We start from the raw sequence: 19091 nt of genomic DNA, 5'->3' as shown, positions 1-19091 counted from the left end.
CACTTCCAAATTCTTTGTATGTGTTTGAGAACAGTCCCACAGTCCTTTTATTTCTGGGCAGGACCATAAGTCATGTAGCAAGTCCATCTTAGGTGCTTTACATTTCTAGCAGTGTTTATAGCGACTCTGTACCCACAATCTGTCCACCAAACCGCTTGTACCTTTGGATAGCTGCTTTTAATCCAAGATCTGTCCTGGGGTCCACTTATTGTCCTAAAAAACCTGTCCCTCCTCCCCGCCCTCTTTACCATTAGGAACGCTCCTGGCCAGCATTTCTCCTATTCATCACCTGTCTGAACACTGCACAGGTGCCTTAACGATCGAACATGTGCAGTGTTCACACATGTGATGAAAAGGAGAAATCCTGCCTTATGGTGAAGAGGGCGGGGAGGAATGACGGAGAGGTGGTGCAGGCCTAGGGCACAGACAATCTAGGCCATGCCAATTTGACACAGGGCTGCAAGTTTAAAAGTTGTATTTTAGGACAATAACTGCATCACCTGCCGAACGGACCCAAGGACAGATCTTGGATTAAAAGCGGTTTGGGGGGGCAGATTGTGGATACATATTTGATTTAAGGTAGTGTGAGGTGTGTGCCTTAATTAAAATGTTGAATGCATAGATTGCTCTGTGGATGATATGAAGTTGGGATTCTTTGAAAACTTCCTGGGGGGTAGAATTTTATAGAATATGCCAGCCCTTCAAGATCTTTTCAGGGGCCTCATCATCATGGAGAATCCACTTATGTAACACATATTTGGGAAGGTCATCTGATCTATTCTTCTTAACATATTGTATACAGTATGTCAGAAAGAGTGTGTGTATTGTCCTTAATGCCAACCAGTGCGTTTAAGTCCGCAGACTGGTTGTGCGAGATGTAATAAGTCACCTGAGAGTTAAGGTGGCTTCTGATTTGGTAGAATTGCCAAATTTCCGACTATGGTAAATCGTATTTAGTGTGGAGCCTTTCCCAGCTTAGCAGGTGTCCTGTACAGGGATCACTGATGTCAATAAGCTGGTGAATATTTTTAACTACCCACTGCGAAAAACTTGTTTGGTTCCTGTTCTGGGAATGTTATCATATGCCATGATGGAAGGAATGGTGATATGGCTTAGGGCAATCTAAATAGTTTGCGTGCCACTGTATCGCGCACAACTGTCATAGATTTGAGTTTGTGGGGCATGTCTTTTATGTTAGTATGGATAAGTGTGGGTAAAGGCCAAGGTTCAGATAGTTATTTTTCCACCTGTAAATTAGAGAAGTTTGAAGTATTGAGTAGCCAATCTCTGTCATGACTGAAGAATGCTGCTAAGTTGTATAGCCAGTTATTTGGGAGCTGAGCTTCCCCTGTGACTTTGGGTAAGGTCAATGTTCTATGAGCCATTTCCAAGAGATAAAGCATTTATTTGGATTTCAGTCCCAGAGACAGCAAATGATAATTTATATTCTGGGTATTTTATGTACAGTGCCTTTTCACTTTTGCCACATTTCAGGCTTCAAACATGAAGATATAAAATTTTATATTTTTTTGAAGAATCAACAAGTGGGACACAATTGTTAAGTGGAAAGATATTTATTGGGCCTTTTTAAACCATTTTTTACCAAATATAAAACTGAAAAATTAAGCATGCAAAATTATTCAGCCCCCTTGCGTTAATACTTTGTAGCGCCACCTTTTGCTGCAATCACAGTTGCAAGTTGTTTTGGGTATGTGTCTATCAGTTTTGCACATCAAGAGACTGAAATTCTTGCCCATTCTTCCTTGCAAAAACAGCTGTAGCTCAGTGAGGTTGGATGGAGAACGTTTGTGAACAGCAGTTTTTAGCTCTTTCCACAGATTTTCGATTGGATTCAGGTCTGGACTTTGACTTGTCCATTCTACGAGGGGCTGATGATAAGTCTTTGGCTTTGTGTTCTTTTTTTGTTTCTATGGTAACGAATGTCACATCAAATTAAAGCCTTATCTGTCTAATGTATGTTTTCCAAATTTTGTGTATGTAGCTTATGGCAACAGTGATCTAGGCAAGCAGAAAAACAAAATGGCGGAGTCTATTCACAGCAAATGGGAACAGAGGAATGATACAATTCTTTTTTCTGCAAAGAAAGTCCGCAAAGGATAGTCATGGTGATATGTCGTAGAATAGAAGTGCCCTTCATATTCTGCAGTTAAGAGCTGCATTGCCAAATTTAAAACAGGCCACTTCAGCACCAATGATGAGAAACGTCCTGGATGAGGACGTTGTTGTTGTTGTTCTGGAGATCGTTGATAGTGTGCACAACCTCATACTGGAGAATCAGCGAATTTCAGCTAAAGGAATAGCAGACATCATGGGGATTTTTCGTGAATGTGTTTTTATCATTATCCATGAACATTTCAACATGAAGAAGCTATCTGCAAAATGGGTCCCCAAATGTTTTACAACAGTTCAGAAAAGCATGCGAGTGAAAACTTCCCGGTACATTTGTCAGCATTTGCGAACTGATAAGAACTTCCTGGATGAAATGGTCACTATGGATGAGACCTGGATTTATTTGTATTTTTATTTGTTCTCCTCGTCCAAAGAAGTTCAGGGTGCAAATATCAGCCACTAAGGTGATGACGTCTGTGTCTGGGATAAGGAGGGTATCTTGGTAGTGCTCCTTCAAAATGGTTCCACCTTCAATGCCAGGTATTCCATTGGTCCAAAAGTTCAATGTAAGGCAGCTCTGAAGACTAAAAGGTGTGGCAAGCTGTCCAAAGGAAACCTTGTTTCTGCAAGACTGCTCACACTGCACAAGCGACCATGGCAAAACTGGTGGAGCTAGGCTTTTAGCTGGTTGACCACCCACCTTATTCAACAGATCTAGCTCTCTCCGACTATCCTGTTTCCAAACCTGAACAAAGACCTCAAGGGTACCATGACGACTGGTTTGGGGCACAAACAAAATTCTTTGTGCAAGGCTTACAGAACTTGGAATACCGATGTAAGAAGTGTGCTGACATCAGTGGAGACTATGTGGAATAAATGTGAAGTTTCATCTTCTTATTTCGTTTCTTTCTTGGTAAAGCCAAAGACTTATCAAAACCCCCTCATAACACCTGGATACGTTTGTTAACCATTCCATTGTAGATTTAGATTTATGTTTTTGACCATTGTCTTGTTGGAAGATAAATCTCCATCCCAGTCTCCAGTTTTTTTCAGACTTGAACAGGTTTTCTTCCAGAATGGTCCTGTATTTGGCTCCGCCCATCTTCCTATGAATTTTAACCATCTTACCTGTCTCTGCTGAAGAAAAGCAGGCAAAAACCATGATGCTGCTGCCACCACCATGTTTGACAGTGGGCATGGTGTGTTCATGGTGAATAGCTGTGTTGCTTTTACGCCAAACATATGTGGCCAAAAAGTTTAATTTTGGTTTTATATGAACAGAGCACCTTATTCCCCATGTTTTGGTGTGTCACCCAAGTGGCTTGTGACAAACTTTAAACAAGACTTTTTATGGATATCTTTGAGAAATGGCTTTCTTCTTGCCACTCTTCCATAAAGGCCAGATGTACGACTGATTGTTGTCCTACAGACAGGCTCTCCCACCTCAGCTGTAGATCTCTGCAGTTCATCCAGAGTGATCATGGGCCTCTTGGCTGCATCTCTGATCAGTCTTCTCCTTGTTTGAGAGGAAAGTTAGAGAGACGTCTGGGTTTTGTTATATTTGCAGTTCTTCTGATACTCCTTTCATTTCAATATGAACGCTTGCACAGTGCTCCTTGAGATGTTTAAAACTTGGGAAATGTTTTTGTATACAAATCCACTTTATACTTCTCCACAAAAGTATCTCAGACCTGCCTGGTGTGTTCCTTGGTCTTCATGATACTCTCTGCGCTTTAAACAGAACCCTCAGACTATCACAGAGCAGGTGCATTTATACGGAGACTTGATTACACACAGGTGGATTCTATTTATCATAATCAGTCATTTAGGAGAACATTGGATCATTTAGAGATCCTCACTGAACTTCTGGAGTGAGTTTGCTGCACTGAAAGTAAAGGGGCCGAATAATATTTCACGGCCCGCTTTTCAGTTTTATATTTGTTAAAAAAAGTTTAAAAGATTCAATAAATTTCGTTCCACTTCACGATTGTGTCCCACTTCTTTATTCTTTACAAAAAAAATAACATTTTATATCTATGTTTGAAGCCTGAAATGTGGCAAAAGGCCCAAAACTTTAACAATGCACTGTATTGGGGCTGTTATCATTTGCTGTCTCTGGGACAGTAAATGCTTAATCTCTGTGAAAGAATTGAGGTTGTCCTGGATTCTTGTTTGGTGGTGGCAAAGTATGTCCCATATTTCATACACAACAATAACTATATAGTGGGCACAGAAGAGGTAGAGGTTCCACCGGACGATTATCGTTCAGATTATCGTTAAATCTTTTGAATCTAAACGATAATCGTTCGGTTTAAATGCAGTTAATGATTACCGACCGAACGAGAAATCATTGATCGCTTTATAAGACCTGGACCTATTTTTATCGTTGCTCATTCGCAAAACGTTCGCAAATCGTTCACATTGAATAAGACATCGTTCGGTCGTTCGCAGTAGATACGAACGCAATAGCGAAGAAAAAACAATCGCAAATACGATCATAAGTAACTATTATTGTTCCATGGAAATGAGTGAACTTTTCAGGTCTTTCGCAATAGCGGTCGTTTGAGATCGTTAATCGTTAACGATTATGCGAACGATAATCGTCCGGTGGAATAGGGCCCTTAGACTATTCCACAAATTCATTGGTTTTATTTAGTTTTTGGGGTTTTTGTTTCACATAATGATTCAATGATATTTAACCCATTAAAGGGGTACTCCGTTGCTGATAAGGAAACCAAACATATTTTTTACATTCACCATCCCTCTGGAGTCTGTCTATTAGAATTTCCCGCTGTTTGCAGGTCCCTGTAGCTCCAATTTTTGGCTTCATTTTTTTCTTTACTTCCTGGTTTGGGCTTTCCCATGATGCACTTTGTCTTCTGTGATGTCTAACTGACTCTGAAAAACTGTTAGATGGGCAGATGGGAGATGAGCAACTTGTGTCATCTGACAAAGGGAGGCTGACTCAACAGGGCTTAGACCCGCCTCCCTCTTGATGATGTAATCATCACAAAATGGCTTCCACAGAGCAACCTGGGGTCAACAGTCTTTAGGTAAGAGTTTACTTCACTTCCTAGTGGAGGATTGAGGGGTCTGAGGCAGGCTCAATGAGCAGAGCGCCAATAACACTGATCAATCCTATGGCATAGCAATGATCAGTGTATGCAATCTATTGATTGCATGTAAAAGTCCTCCAGGAAAACGCTAAATGGGGGTGGGGGGACTTTTTAAAAATACCCCAAAGCCCCTTCCCCGAGTAAAGATCAAAATCACCCCCCTATCGCATTTTATAAATACAACATATAAAAATAAACAAGTGAACATATTATATACCGTAGCGTGCGTAATTGTCTGATCTATTAACCCTTAGGCGACCCTGGACGTACCCTTACGTCCAGGGCCGCCTCCCCGCGCTCAGAGCGGGGCTGCGATCCCGGGTGCCTCATGTAGCCCGGGATCGCGGCTATTAGCGGGCACGGTCCGATCGCCATGACGTTAATCAGGTAATCGGAGGCAGCTGTCAAAGATGACAGCTGCCTCCGATTACCAGCTGCATATGATCGTTGGTGGTATAGTGGGGAGATCGCTCCTCCGGGACGTTGTCGATACTGAAGCCGGCCGGGGACCGCTCCAAGATGGCGCCGTCCCCGGCTCGGCACTCGTTTGTTTCCGGCTGCAGCAGCCGAAAGCAAATGAGTGCCGATCTCATGGATCTCTGCAGCATATCTATGCTGCAGAGATCTCAATGAGAGATCACAGTGTATATACTAGAAGTCCCCTAGGGGGGCTTCTAGTATAAGTGTTAAAGTAAAAAAAAAAGTGTTGTTAATAGTAAAAAGCCCCCTCCCCTAATAAAAGTCAGAATCACCCCCCTTTTCCCAGGTTATAAATAAAAGTAAATAAAAAAATAAATAAACAAACATGTTTGCTATCACCGCGTGCGTAATCGCCCTAACTATTAATTAATCACATCCCTGATCTCGCACGGTAAACGGTGTGAGCGCAAAAAAATCCCAAAGTGCAAAATTGCGCATTTTTGGTTGCATCAAATCCAGAAAAATTGTAATAAAAAGCGATCAAAAATTTGTATATGCGCAATCCAGGTACCGATAGAAAGAACACATCATGGCGCAAAAAATGACACCTGACACAGCCCCATAGACCAAAGGATAAAAGCGCTATAAGCCTGGGAATGGAGCGATTTTAAGTGATGTATATTTGTTAACAATGGTTTGAATTTTTTACAGGCCATCCGATACAAAAAAAGTTATACATGTTATATATCGTTTTAATCGTAACAACTTGAGGAACATATATAACAAGTCAGTTTTACCCCAAGGCGAATGGCGTAAAAACACATACCCCCCAAATAAAAGAAATGCGTTTTTTCATTTCAATTTCACCACACCTTGAATTTTTTTCTGGTTTTGCAGTGTACTTTATGCAAAAATTCAGCCTGTTATTACAAAGTACAATTAGTAACGCAAAAAATAAGGGCTCATGTGGGTCTCTAGGTGGAAAAATGCAAGTGCAAGGAGGAAAAAACGAAAATGCAAAAATTTAAATTGTCCGGGTCCTCTAAGGGTTAAAATATAACAATCATCATCCCGTACGGCGAATGCTGTAAAGGAAAAGTTAAAAACACCAGAATTGCAGATTCTTTGTTACATATATATATATATATATATATATGTCATTTTTTACGCCATGATCTCTAGTTTTTATTAATACCATATTTGTGTAGCTTAGCCGTTTTGATCACTTTTTATTAAATATATATATATAATAAAAAGTGATCAAAACGTCTAAGCTACACAAATATGGTATTCATAAAAACTAGAGATCATGGCGCAAAAAATGACACCCTATACAGCCCCGTAGGTGAAAAATAAAACAGTGATAAGGGTCACAATAGGACCATTTTATTAATAATTAATTGCAAAAAACAACCTACATATGGTTGTGTTCGGACTGACCCAAAGAAGAATGGTATCATGTCACTTTTACTGTATAGTGCATAACGTAGACACAGGAACCCCCAAAAATCCTTTTATATGATTTCACCATTTTCATAAATAATATTTTTGGGTTCTGTCATACATGTTATGCTAGAATGAAAGACGCCATTACAAAGTACACCTATTCCTGAAAAAAACAAGGCCTTAATGGAGCTGTAGATAGAAAAATGAAAGTGCTAGAGCTCTTAGAAGGGGAGGAGGAAAAAACAACTAAAACATGAAAATTGGTGCGTTCCACTGGGTCATTTTGGGCTTGGTACTCAAAGGGTTAATTGGGGAGGGGTTATGTCATATTTTTTTTAAACTTAAGTGTAATAATTTATTTATTTTTTTAGTCCCCCGTCTGGCAAGCCCAGTTTTCAGATTTTTTTTTTGCTTGGAGTTTACTTGTTCTGTTTTTCAATAATGTAATTTATTTACATTTTCAATTCTTGTTATTTTGCCTAAGACCCCTCAGCCACTGCTGTAATTTGCTGTCTGCAGTTGTGGACAGTTTAGGTGCCTTTACAGTCTGTGGGCAAATGCACACAATCGTGAATACCACATGTGCCTAGTCTCTATGGATGCTGGGCTGGGGGTCTGTGATTGCGGGCAGCCCTGGCTTGGCACATCTTAGGCCATCTGTTATTTTGTGGTCCGTTGTTTTGCTGACTGCAAAAGCACATGGACATGAGGCCTTTGTCTTTAATTGTATATTATTGTTCAGTTTGATTTTTTTTTTTTTACCAAGCATAACCTCCCTATACTCTATTTTGATAACAGGACTACCGCCACAGGAGACATGAAGACGATTACTGTAGAGAAAAGAGAAAAGGTGAAAAGAAGGATCACAGAAAAAGCGGCAGTCAGTCTTGGGATTGCAGTAGTGCTCGAAGCTCCAAAGATAACTCAACAGAACAAGCCAGAGATAGGGAAAGGGGAAAATATAGAAATCCAAAGCAGTATAAAGAAAAAGTTAAATATCGAGAAAGAGACTAAAAAGGCAAGAAGAAATTTTTAAAAAAATTTTTTGTACCAAACCTTAAATTTTTCACAATAAATATCCTATTTTTTCTGTAAATAAAAAATCTTGATATACAGTCCTTTTGATTGTGTTGGCGTTACCTATCTTAGGACTGTTCACATAATGATGAAGATGCCAAATATGTCCAATGGCTTCCATTGTTAGATGTAAAAGCTGAAATTTTTTTTTTTGCCTCTGTGTCTTGGTATACACCAGTGTACTGGAAAAAAAAAGTATAGACCACGCTATAGGCTAAAGATGATAGATACCACTAGCATTAGGCATGGCCTCTGTTACATGTATGTGTTAACTAGGCCAGTAACATAATGTGAACAGGACCCTACTACTACTAATTGTAATGGATGGTCCAAGCATGAGGAGGTGTATATAAGGTGGTAGGAATGAAACTCAGTGCGGGCTGGATGGGGTCCCCCCTGGGCACCGCAGACCTAAGCTTGTTTAACTCCTACCTTTTAAAGGGACCGAGAAAAAATGACCTTTTCTGCACTCCAATGTAAGTCAATGGGGCGATCTTTTGACTATGTGCTGGAAATCAAATTCAGAGCGGATTGGATGACAGGCACCCTAGGCACCCAGGATCGGCTTTAGTTTCACGTGTATCTCTTAAGCCGGCAGAGAAAACCCACCTGATATGCGCTCCACACAATTGAATAGAGACGCCGTTGATTTTCTATGGGAATTGCAGAAATGACTTCTAAGCCTCGAAATAATGACTTTTTTTCCTAAGGTGGTAGGAATGAAACTCAGTGCGGGCTGGATGGGGTCCCCCCTAGGCACCGCAGACCTAAGCTTGTTTAACTCCTACCTCTTAAAGGGACCGAGAAAAAATGACCTTTTCTGCACTCCAATGTAAGTCAATGGGGCGATTTTTTGACTACAGATGTAGCCACTTTCAACATGATCCCTAACGCGTTAACTTTCTGATTTAATGCGTCAGGGAAGACACGTTAATAGTGTCTAACTGTAATACAAGATTGGCCAGTAGGTGGCAGTATAACAGTTAAATTGAATTACAGTACGGTTTCAGACAGGAAGGGGCTTCCCGGCAATTAAGATCATCATGATATTCACAAGGATTTTCTCTCCCCCTCAATCAGTAGTGATCCATAACTTCATACTGTATATCTGACTGATAACCCCCCATGGACAGAGCCTTGGACACTGGATGTGGTAGGGCTGCAGTGCAGGATACTTGCAGTTTATTGATTTCTAGTGACAGGTCCCATTTTTCTCCGGACCCCCCATATCCTGATGTTTCTAAGTTATATACTTGAGCACAATAAATCCCCTTCTTGTTTTGTACAATATCTTTGAATAACTGACAGCTGAATAATCGTTCAGCTGTTAGTTATACCGTAGCTCACAGAAAAAAAAAAAAAAATTGCTGTCTTTTTTTGTATATTTCGTTCTTGCATGGGAGGCTTAAATAAAATATACAAGCAGCAGAACGAAAATATGTATTAGCTTTATGCAAAACCCATGCAAATAAAAGGGGGAAAAGCGTTAGTTGCAGTCTTTCCCCCATTCTCCCATCTCTAATGAATGTTTTTAGCATAAAGCTATTGTATTTTTGTTCTAATTTTTGTTCAGTACATCCCTACTATGTATAAACAAAATATACAAAAAATTTGGAGTAAAAAAAATGAAAAGGAAAATGACCAGCTCTGAGGATGTATAGTCAGAATCCGACAATAGTGATTTTATACACAATTATACTATAAACTATGAAATCGTAATATACAGTATTATATGCTGCTACAAAGCTTATTATCCTGAGCTTTAAAGCTGTAGGTTTGTCACTATTAAACAGTTTACAGTGTGATATTGACTGACAACCTTATTGTCGGCATTTGGATGCTGCTGTGGTGTCAAAGGTTTCTGAGTGGACAGTAAGAAGTTGATATATTCCTATCATCTGCAATAGTATTTATGCTTCTGTTGTAATAAGTTTTCCATAAACAAAGAAATAGTTATTATTGTAGTTAAAAGTAATGTCTCATTTTGTCCCCTCAGAAGCCTCTGACAGGGCTAGGAGCAGCATTCAAATGTCGGCAATATGGATGTAAATTAGCATTATACTGTGACCTGTTCCCTCTCCCCCTCCCCCATATAACATCTTCCCCAGCACTTTAGAAGCCCCCTCCCCATGTGCAGACCTCCCCCTCCCCCCTGTACAGTATAAAGTCACTGCCCAGAATTACCTAAGGAGAAGGCAGCGCAAGTAACAATCCACACACATGAACATAGGAATACACGTCCTACAAGTTTGTTCAGTGCCAGGCAGAATGTAATGGAAAGGCTCTGTGAATACTTTTGGAGGAAAATTAAGGTGTTTTTTTCTTTTTGTAAATAGATGTATCCATACTCAGGGGATAATTGCAATTTGCAACCACTGAAATGCTCCCCTGAATATGGGTAGATCTGTTTTGCTGAAATGCTCCCCTGAATATGGGTAGATCTCTTAATTGCTTCATTCATATATTTACAAACAACATATTACACATGAATTTCCTGTGTTGTTATTGATCATTAATTATGTTAATTGTTAATGATGATTGACAGTCAGGCTGCAAACACAGTAATAAAGAAGATGACATCGCAGGGAATCGAACTCAGGACCCTCAGCAGAGTTACCTCTACTCCATCTGCCCCACTCTGTTACATTGGGCTTCTTTCTGTAATAGTAAAGCTTCTCTGCCATAGATGTCTATGCAAAACCACACACTCAGTGCTTCTGATAGTGATGACAGGGACTACTACTCTGACTGGATAGGCAAGCCAAAGAGGACAAGGTAGGAGTCTGGGGACTAGGAAATTATGGGAGAAGGAATAGATTTGAAAGAAACCCCACAGCAGAAATATCACAACCACTCCTAAATACAGAGCACTACTAAGGAATCTGCCACTAAGGAATAGAGGACTCCAATTGCATTGGCTAAACAGCTTTGAAACAGCAGTTGGTGTCGATCACTTAGAGAAGCTGTTAGATCCTGATGCTGCCATCAACCTGACTCATCCTGATGGTACACTGGCAAAGTGTTTACTAGCCCAGCTAGGTGCTGCTAACATCAGGAGGCATCCAGAGCGGAAAGCCCAGCAAAAGGTTTAGTCCAAGATGCTGACAGCTTAGTGACCTATGAATTACACTGCCCTCCTGCACAGAACAAGTTCTCCCAGGCTGCAAAGATAACTGGAGTGGAGAAGAGACTGGGGGAGCTAGAAGTTGCTCTGGGCTTTGATCGGGATACAGGGAACCCACTAGCTGTTGCATTACAAGGATCCTATCTGATGGACACGGTGAAATCCTGCAGGCTTAGGGTCCACTTACACAGAAAGATTATCTGCCAAAGATTTGAAGCCAAAGCCAGGAATGGATTTGAAAAGAGGAGAAATCTCAGGCTTTCCTTTATGACCTGATCTCTGTTAATAGTCTGTTTCTGGCTTTGGCTTCAAATCTTTGGCAGATAATCTTTCTGTGTAAATGGACCCTAAGTAAATATGTTAGATATTGGATCACTTGATCAGGTGGAAGCCAGGCTACAGAGTGTCCAGGGAAAGATGGATGAAATCACATAGCAGCCCTGGAGGATGGACACAGAGAGCAAGGTGCAGCAACTCTATGACACTGTTCAGAAGTGGGATTCCATGTCTGGGACTCTTCCCCAGGTTATTCCGAGACTGGTGATGGTAAAGCAGCTTCATGAGCAAGCCTGGCAGGTTGGGCAGCCGCTCATCCATCTGGACACTACTCAGCAAATGACTTCTAACTCCCTGAAGGACAACACTGCTGCTCTGGACTTGGTCCACAATGCCAGGAAAGAGAACCAAGCCACAGTGGAGGAGAACTTTGTTACCATCCCCTCAAGAATAAAAAAAACTGGGCAAATAAGTCAGCTGATCCTTACAAGCCCCAATGCCGCAAGGTGCAAAAAATGAAGTCTGGCAAACGCTGCACTAAGAAATTCCTCTAAGTTCCCTATGCATAATACGGAAAGTCTAACTATTGTGTAAATATATAGACTTGTTATCCTTCAGCTTTACTTACTCCTTTGCTCTTTTCCCTGCTTATGCTTGGTGTGCTTGTCCTGTACCTGGCCCTGTAAGAGACCTCCCACTGTAGCTGTGCTTTACCATAAGCAAAGCCCTCAGGAAGTATAGCATTTCTCAAGGTATTGGGGGAGATTTATCAAACTGGTGTAAAGTCGAATTGTCACAGTTGCCCCTAGCAACCAATCAGATTCCACCTTTCATTTTTCAAAGAATCTGTGAGGAATGAAAAGTGGAATCTTATTGGTTGCCGGGGGCGACTAAGACAATTCTACTTTACATCAGTTTGATAAATCTCCCCCATTGTGTTTGTATGCTGGCACTTGTGATGCAGATTGGGAATGTCTAAGGAGGAGGTCACTTTCTTAGGCTATTGTATTTCTATCTCTATGTCCTGATGCCCTCTGAAGCAGAATGCCCATAAAGGTATCACATAAGAAAGCACCACAACTCATATGAAGCATTGCTGGCTGGAGAGAACATATTCTACACTAACTGTCCTCTAATAAACATAAGTACATTATAACAATGAAAAAGTATACATAAAAAGCATTATACTGTAAACTGTGAACTACTGATACACAGTGTTTCATGCTGCTAGAAAGCCTATTATCCTGAGTATTAGAACTGTGGAAGATTTGTCACCCTGGATCAGCAAAATAGGGTTTCTCTAGGTAAACCTGATGGACTCTTGTCTTGTATCAAACTTATTAACTATGTTTCTTCAGTATCTTACTAGGTTACACAGTTTACAGTGTAATACTGACTGATCCTTATTGTCGGCATTTGGATGCTGCTGTGGTGTCAGAGGCTTCTGAGTGGGCAGTAACACCTTGATACATTCCTATCATCTGCAATAGTATCTATGCTTCTGTTGTAATAAGTTTTGCCAAAGCAAAGAAATAGTTATTATTGTAGATAATAGTAATGTATCACCTTGTTACTGTCCCCTCAGAAGCCTCTGACAGCAGGGATAGGAGCAGCAGTGAAAAGCCGGCAATAAGAATGTCAGCATTATGCTCTGACCTGTTACCTCTCCCCCTCCCCCATGTAACACCTTCCCTAGCACTTTAGAAGCCCCCTCCCCATGTGCAGACCTCCCCCTCCCCCTGTACAGTATAAAGTCACTGCCCAGAATTAAGTGCCGGTAACAATCTACACACATGAACATAGGAATACACGTTCTACAAGTTTGTTCAGTGCCAGGCAGAATGTAATGAAAAGGCTCTGTGAATACTTTTGGAGGAAAATTAAGGTGTTTTTTTCTTTTTGTAAAAAGATGTACCCATGCTCAGGGGATAATTGCAATTTGCAACCACTGAAATGCTCCCCTGAATATGGGTAGATCTGTTTACAAAAAAACACCTTAATTTTTTAGCCAAAAGTATTCCCTGAGCCCTTCAATTACATTCTGTCTGGCACTGAACAAAAAAAAACTCTGCAAACATTTCCTACTCACTGCTTTCCCCTCCTATGCGATGCCAATGCCGTGCTGCTCCCTCCTCTGCCGTTCTCTGTGCGATCTATCCAGTTCAGTAACTCTTAATTGATTCATTCATATATTCACAAACAACATATTACACATTAATTTACTGTGTTGTTATTGATCATTAATTATGTTAATTGTTAATGATGATTGACAGTCAGGCTGCAAACACAGTAATAAAGAAGATGACATCGCAGGGAATCGAACTCAGGACCCTCAGCATGGGAGGCAGCAGAGTTACCTCTACTCCATCTGCCCCACTCGGTTACATTGGGTTTCTTTCTGTAATAGTAAAGCTTCTCTGCCATAGATGTCTATGCAAAACCACACACTCAGTGCTTCTGATAGTGATGACAAGGACTACTACTCTGACTGGATAGGCAAGCCAAAGAGGACAGGGTAGGAGTCTGGGGACTAGGAAATTATGGGAGAAGGAATAGATTTGAAAGAAACCCCACAGCAGAAATATCACAACCACTCCTAAATACAGAGCACTACTAAGGAATCTGCCACTAAGGAATAGAGGACTCCAATTGCATTGGCTAAACAGCTTTGAAACAGCAGTTGGTGTCGGATCACTTAGAGAAGCTGTTAGATCCTGATGCTGCCATCAACCTGACTCATCCTGATGGTACACTGGCAAAGCGTTTACTAGCCCAGCTAGGTGCTGCTAACATCAGGAGGCGTCCAGAGAGGAAAGCCCAGCAAAAGGTTTAGTCCAAGATGCTGACAGCTTAGTGACCTATGAATTACACTGCCCTCCTGCACAGAACAAGTTCTCCCAGGCTGCAAAGATAACTGGAGTGGAGAAGAGACTGGGGGAGCTAGAAGTTGCTCTGGGCTTTGATCGGGATACAGGGAACCCACTAGCTGTTACATTACAAGGATCCTATCTGATGGACACGGTGAAATCCTGCAGGCTTAGGGTCCACTTACACAGAAAGATCGAACTCAGGACCCTCAGCATGGGAGGCAGCACAGTTATCTCTACTCCTTCTGCCCCACTCTGTTTTACTGGGTTTCTTTCTGTAATAGTAAACCTTCCCTGCCATAGATGTCTATGCAAAACCACCCACTCAATGCTTCTTATATTGATGACAAGGACTACTACTCTGACTGGATAGGCAAGCCAGTGGTGGTGATAGTGATGTAGCAGAGATGAGATGATGATGGTGGTGGTAATGTAGCAGAGCTGAGATGATGGTGGTGATGGTGATTTAGCAGAGCTGAGATGATGGTGGTGATGGTAATGTAGCACAGCTGAGATGGTAGTGATGGTAATGTAGCAGAGCTGAGAAGGTGGTGGTGATGGTAATGTAGCAGAGCTGAGAAGATGGTGGTGATATTTTTGCTGGTGATTTTTCAAATCTACTCCTTCTCCCATAATTTCCTAGTCCCCAGACTCCTATCCTGTCCTCCTTGGCTTGCCTATCCAGTCAGAGTAGTAGTCCTTGTCATCACTATCTGTATGCATAGAAAAAAAAGCGCTGCGGAATCTGTTGCCGCTATACAAATAAATTTATTATTATTATTTATTATTATCACTATCAGAAGCATTGAGTGGGTGGTTTTGCATAGACATCTATGGCAGGGAAGGTTTACTATTACAGAAAGAAGCCCAAAGTAACAGAGTGGGGCAGATGGAGTAGAGGTAACTCTGCTGCCTTCTATGCTAAGGGTCCTGAGTTCGATTCCCTACAGGAGCAGATTCTTTATTACTGTGTTTGCAGCCTGACTGTCAAAGATCATTAACAATTAACATAATTAATGATCAATAACAACACAGTAAATTAATGTGTAATATGTTGTTTGTGAATATATGAATGAATCAATTAAGAGTTACTGAACTGGATAGATCGCACAGAGAACGGCAGAGGAGGGAGCAGCACGGCATTGGCATCGCATAGGAGGGGAGAGCAGTGAGTAGGAAATGTTTGCAGAGTTTTTTTTGGTTCAGTGCCAGACAGAATGTAATGGAAGGGCTCAGGGAATACTTTTGGCTAAAAAATTAAGGTGTTTTTTTGTAAACAGATCTACCCATATTCAGGGGAGCATTTCAGTGGTTGCAAATTGCAATTATCCCCTTAGTATGGGTACATCTTTTTACAAAAAGAAAAAAACACCTTAATTTTCCTCCAAAAGGAGGCTTTCCATTACATTCTGCCTGGCACTGAACAAACTTGTAGGACGTGTATTCCTATGTTCATGTGTGTGGATTGTTACTTGCACTGCCTTCTCCTTAGGTAATTCTGGGCAGTGACTTTATACTGTACAGGGGGGAGGGGGAGGTCTGCACATGGGGAGGGGGCTTCTAAAGTGCTGGGGAAGGTGTTATATGGGGGAGGGGGAGAGGGAACAGGTCACAGCATAATGCTGACATTCTTATTGCCGGCTTTTCACTGCTGCTCCTATCCCTGTCAGAGGCTTCTGAGGGGACAGTAACAAGGTGATACATTACTATTATCTACAATAATAATTATTTCTTTGCTGTTACAAAACTTGTTACTGCCCACTCTGAAGTGTCTGACACCACCGCAACACTCAAAAGCCGACAATTAGGTTGACAGTCAGTATTACACTGTATACCAGCCAGCAATGCTTCATATGAGTTGTGGTGCTTTCTTATGTGAAACCTTTATGGGCATCAGGACATAGAGATCTAAATAAAATACTAAGAAAGTGACCTCCTCCTTAGACATTCCTAATCTGCATCAAAGAAATCTAGTTCTGGCAAATTGCTTGTCTCATACAGGAGGCTCCTTCCTAGCGATCCTGACAGCTTAATCTGTTGGGAGAATGGTGCTGCTCAGGGCAACAGGAACAACAGATTCCGTATCCACAATAGATGATGGGAATATCGGTCAGGAGACAGCATACAGCCGAGGAGCCCCCATAATGCTTTTTATATTTATTTTTTTGTTTTTTTCAATTTTTGTATATTGTGTTCCATTAGTTATGTTTCAACGAAATATACAAAAATTAGAACAAAAAAATGTGATATATTTCTGTAAAACACATTAAAAATCAGGCGGTGGAGAAACTGCTTTCTTACTTTCAGTGGGCGACCCCGTATATGAGTGTAGTGTAGTGTACCATTGATCCATGCTCCACCTGGTGGTGAAGTGTAGAAACTACATGTTAAAGCCTTGAATTTCTTTTCATGCGTCAAGATAACTGTGACGGGCTGACGCGTCAACCCGATCATGGTGACGATGGCTACATCTGTATGTGCTAGAAATGAAATTCAGTGCGGATTGGATGACAGGCACCCTAGGCACCCAGGATCGGCTTTAGTTTCACGTGTATCTCTTAAGCCGGCAGAGAAAACCCACCTGATATGCGCTCCACACAATTGAATAGAGACGCCGTTGATTTTCTATGGGAATTGCAGAAATGACTTCTAAGCCTCGAAATAATGACTTTTTTTCCTAAGGTGGTAGGAATGAAACTCAGTGCGGGCTGGATGGGGTCCCCCCTGGGCACCGCAGACCTAAGCTTGTTTAACTCCTACCTCTTAAAGGGACCGAGAAAAAATGACCTTTTCTGCACTCCAATGTAAGTCAATGGGGCGATTTTTTGGCTATGTGCTAGAAATGAAATTCAGTGCGGATTGGATGACAGGCACCCTAGGCACCCAGGATCGGCTTTATTTTTACGTGTATCTCTTAAGCCGGCAGAGAAAACCCACCTGATATGCGCTCCACACAATTGAATAGAGACGCCGTTGATTTTCTATGGGAATTGCAGAAATGACTTCTAAGCCTCGAAATAATGAATTTTTTTCCTAAGGTGGTAGGAATGAAACTCAGTGCGGGCTGGATGGGGTCCCCCCTGGGCACCGCAGACCTAAGCTTGTTTAACTCCTACCTCCTAAAGGGACCGAGAAAAAATGACCTTTTCTGCACTCCAATGTAAGTCAATGGGGCGATTTTTTGACTATGTGCTAGAAATGAAATTCAGTGCGGATTGGATGACAGGCACCCTAGGCACCCAGGATAGGCTTTAGTTTCACGTGTATCTCTTAAGCCGGCAGAGAAAACCCACCTGATATGCGCTCCACACAATTGAATAGAGACGCCGTTGATTTTCTATGGGAATTGCAGAAATGACTTCTAAGCCTCGAAATAATGACTTTTTTTCCTAAGGTGGTAGGAATGAAACTCAGTGCGGGCTGGATGGGGGCCCCCTGGGCACCGCAGACCTAAGCTTGTTTAACTCCTACCTCTTAAAGGGACCGAGAAAAAATGACCTTTTCTGCACTCCAATGTAAGTCAATGGGGCGATTTTTTGACTATGTGCTAGAAATTAAATTCAGTGCAGATTGGATGACAGGCACCCTAGGCACCCAGTATCGGCTTTATTTTCATGTGTATCTCTTAAGCCGGCAGAGAAAACCCACCTGATATGCGCTCCACACAATTGAATAGAGACTCCGTTGATTTTCTATGGGAATTGCAGAAATGACTTCTAAGCCTCGAAATAATGACTTTTTTTCCTAAGGTGGTAGGAATGAAACTCAGTGCGGGCTGGATGGGGTCCCCCCTGGGCACCGCAGACCTAAGCTTGTTTAACTCCTACCTCTTAAAAAGACCGAGAAAAAATGACCTTTTCTGCACTCCAATGTAAGTCAATGGGGCGATTTTTTGACCATGTGCTAGAAATGAAATTCAGTGCGGATTGGATGACAGGCACCCTAGGCACCCAGGATCGGCTTTAGTTTCACGTGTATCTCTTAAGCCGGCAGAGAAAACCCACCTGATATGCGCTCCACACAATTGAATAGAGACGCCGTTGATTTTCTATGGGAATTGCAGAAATGACTTCTAAGCCTCGAAATAATGACTTTTTTTCCTAAGGTGGTAGGAATGAAACTCAGTGCGGGCTGGATGGGGTCCCCCCTGGGCACCGCAGACCTAAGCTTGTTTAACTCCTACCTCTTAAAGGAACCGAGAAAAAATGACCTTTTCTGCACTCCAATGTAAGTCAATGGGGCGATTTTTTGACTATGTGCTAGAAATGAAATTCAGTGCGGATTGGATGACAGGCACCCTAGGCACCCAGGATCGGCTTTAGTTTCACGTGTATCTCTTAAGCCGGCAGAGAAAACCCACCTGATATGCGCTCCACACAATTGAATAGAGACGCCGTTGATTTTCTATGGGAATTGCAAAAATGACTTCTAAGCCTCGAAATAATGACTTTTTTTCCTAAGGTGGTAGGAAGGAAACTTAGTGCGGGCTGGATGGGGTCCCCCCTGGGCACCGCAGACCTAAGCTTGTTTAACTCCTACCTCTTAAAGGGACCGAGAAAAAATGACCTTTTCTGCACTCCAATGTAAGTCAATGGGGTAATTTTTTGGCTATGTGCTAGAAATGAAATTCAGTGC

At 41.6% G+C, this 19091-nt stretch overlaps 1 protein-coding gene and 2 pseudogenes across 1 annotated transcript in view; all 3 read left to right on the top strand.

Moving 5' to 3' along the window:
- The window catches only part of PPIL4 (peptidylprolyl isomerase like 4), a 158749-nt gene extending 150519 nt beyond the window's left edge, over positions 1–8230 (top strand). The window contains exon 13 of the mRNA XM_069955649.1: positions 7911–8230. Within this exon, the coding sequence (XP_069811750.1) occupies positions 7911–8126 (216 nt within the window). The 3' untranslated portion in view covers positions 8127–8230. The remainder of the gene's footprint in view (positions 1–7910) is intronic.
- Positions 8231–10228: 1998 nt separating this feature from the next.
- LOC138774657 (dynactin subunit 2-A-like) lies at positions 10229–12108 on the top strand (annotated as a pseudogene).
- A 525-nt stretch (positions 12109–12633) lies between these two features.
- On the top strand, positions 12634–14858 carry LOC138774656 (dynactin subunit 2-A-like; annotated as a pseudogene).
- The last annotated feature ends 4233 nt before the right edge of the window (positions 14859–19091 follow it).

Source organism: Dendropsophus ebraccatus (genome assembly GCF_027789765.1).
Source record: "Dendropsophus ebraccatus isolate aDenEbr1 chromosome 6 unlocalized genomic scaffold, aDenEbr1.pat SUPER_6_unloc_1, whole genome shotgun sequence".
In the NCBI taxonomy this organism is placed as follows: Eukaryota; Metazoa; Chordata; class Amphibia; order Anura; family Hylidae; genus Dendropsophus; species Dendropsophus ebraccatus.
This window is presented reverse-complemented; position numbering and strand designations above follow the sequence as displayed.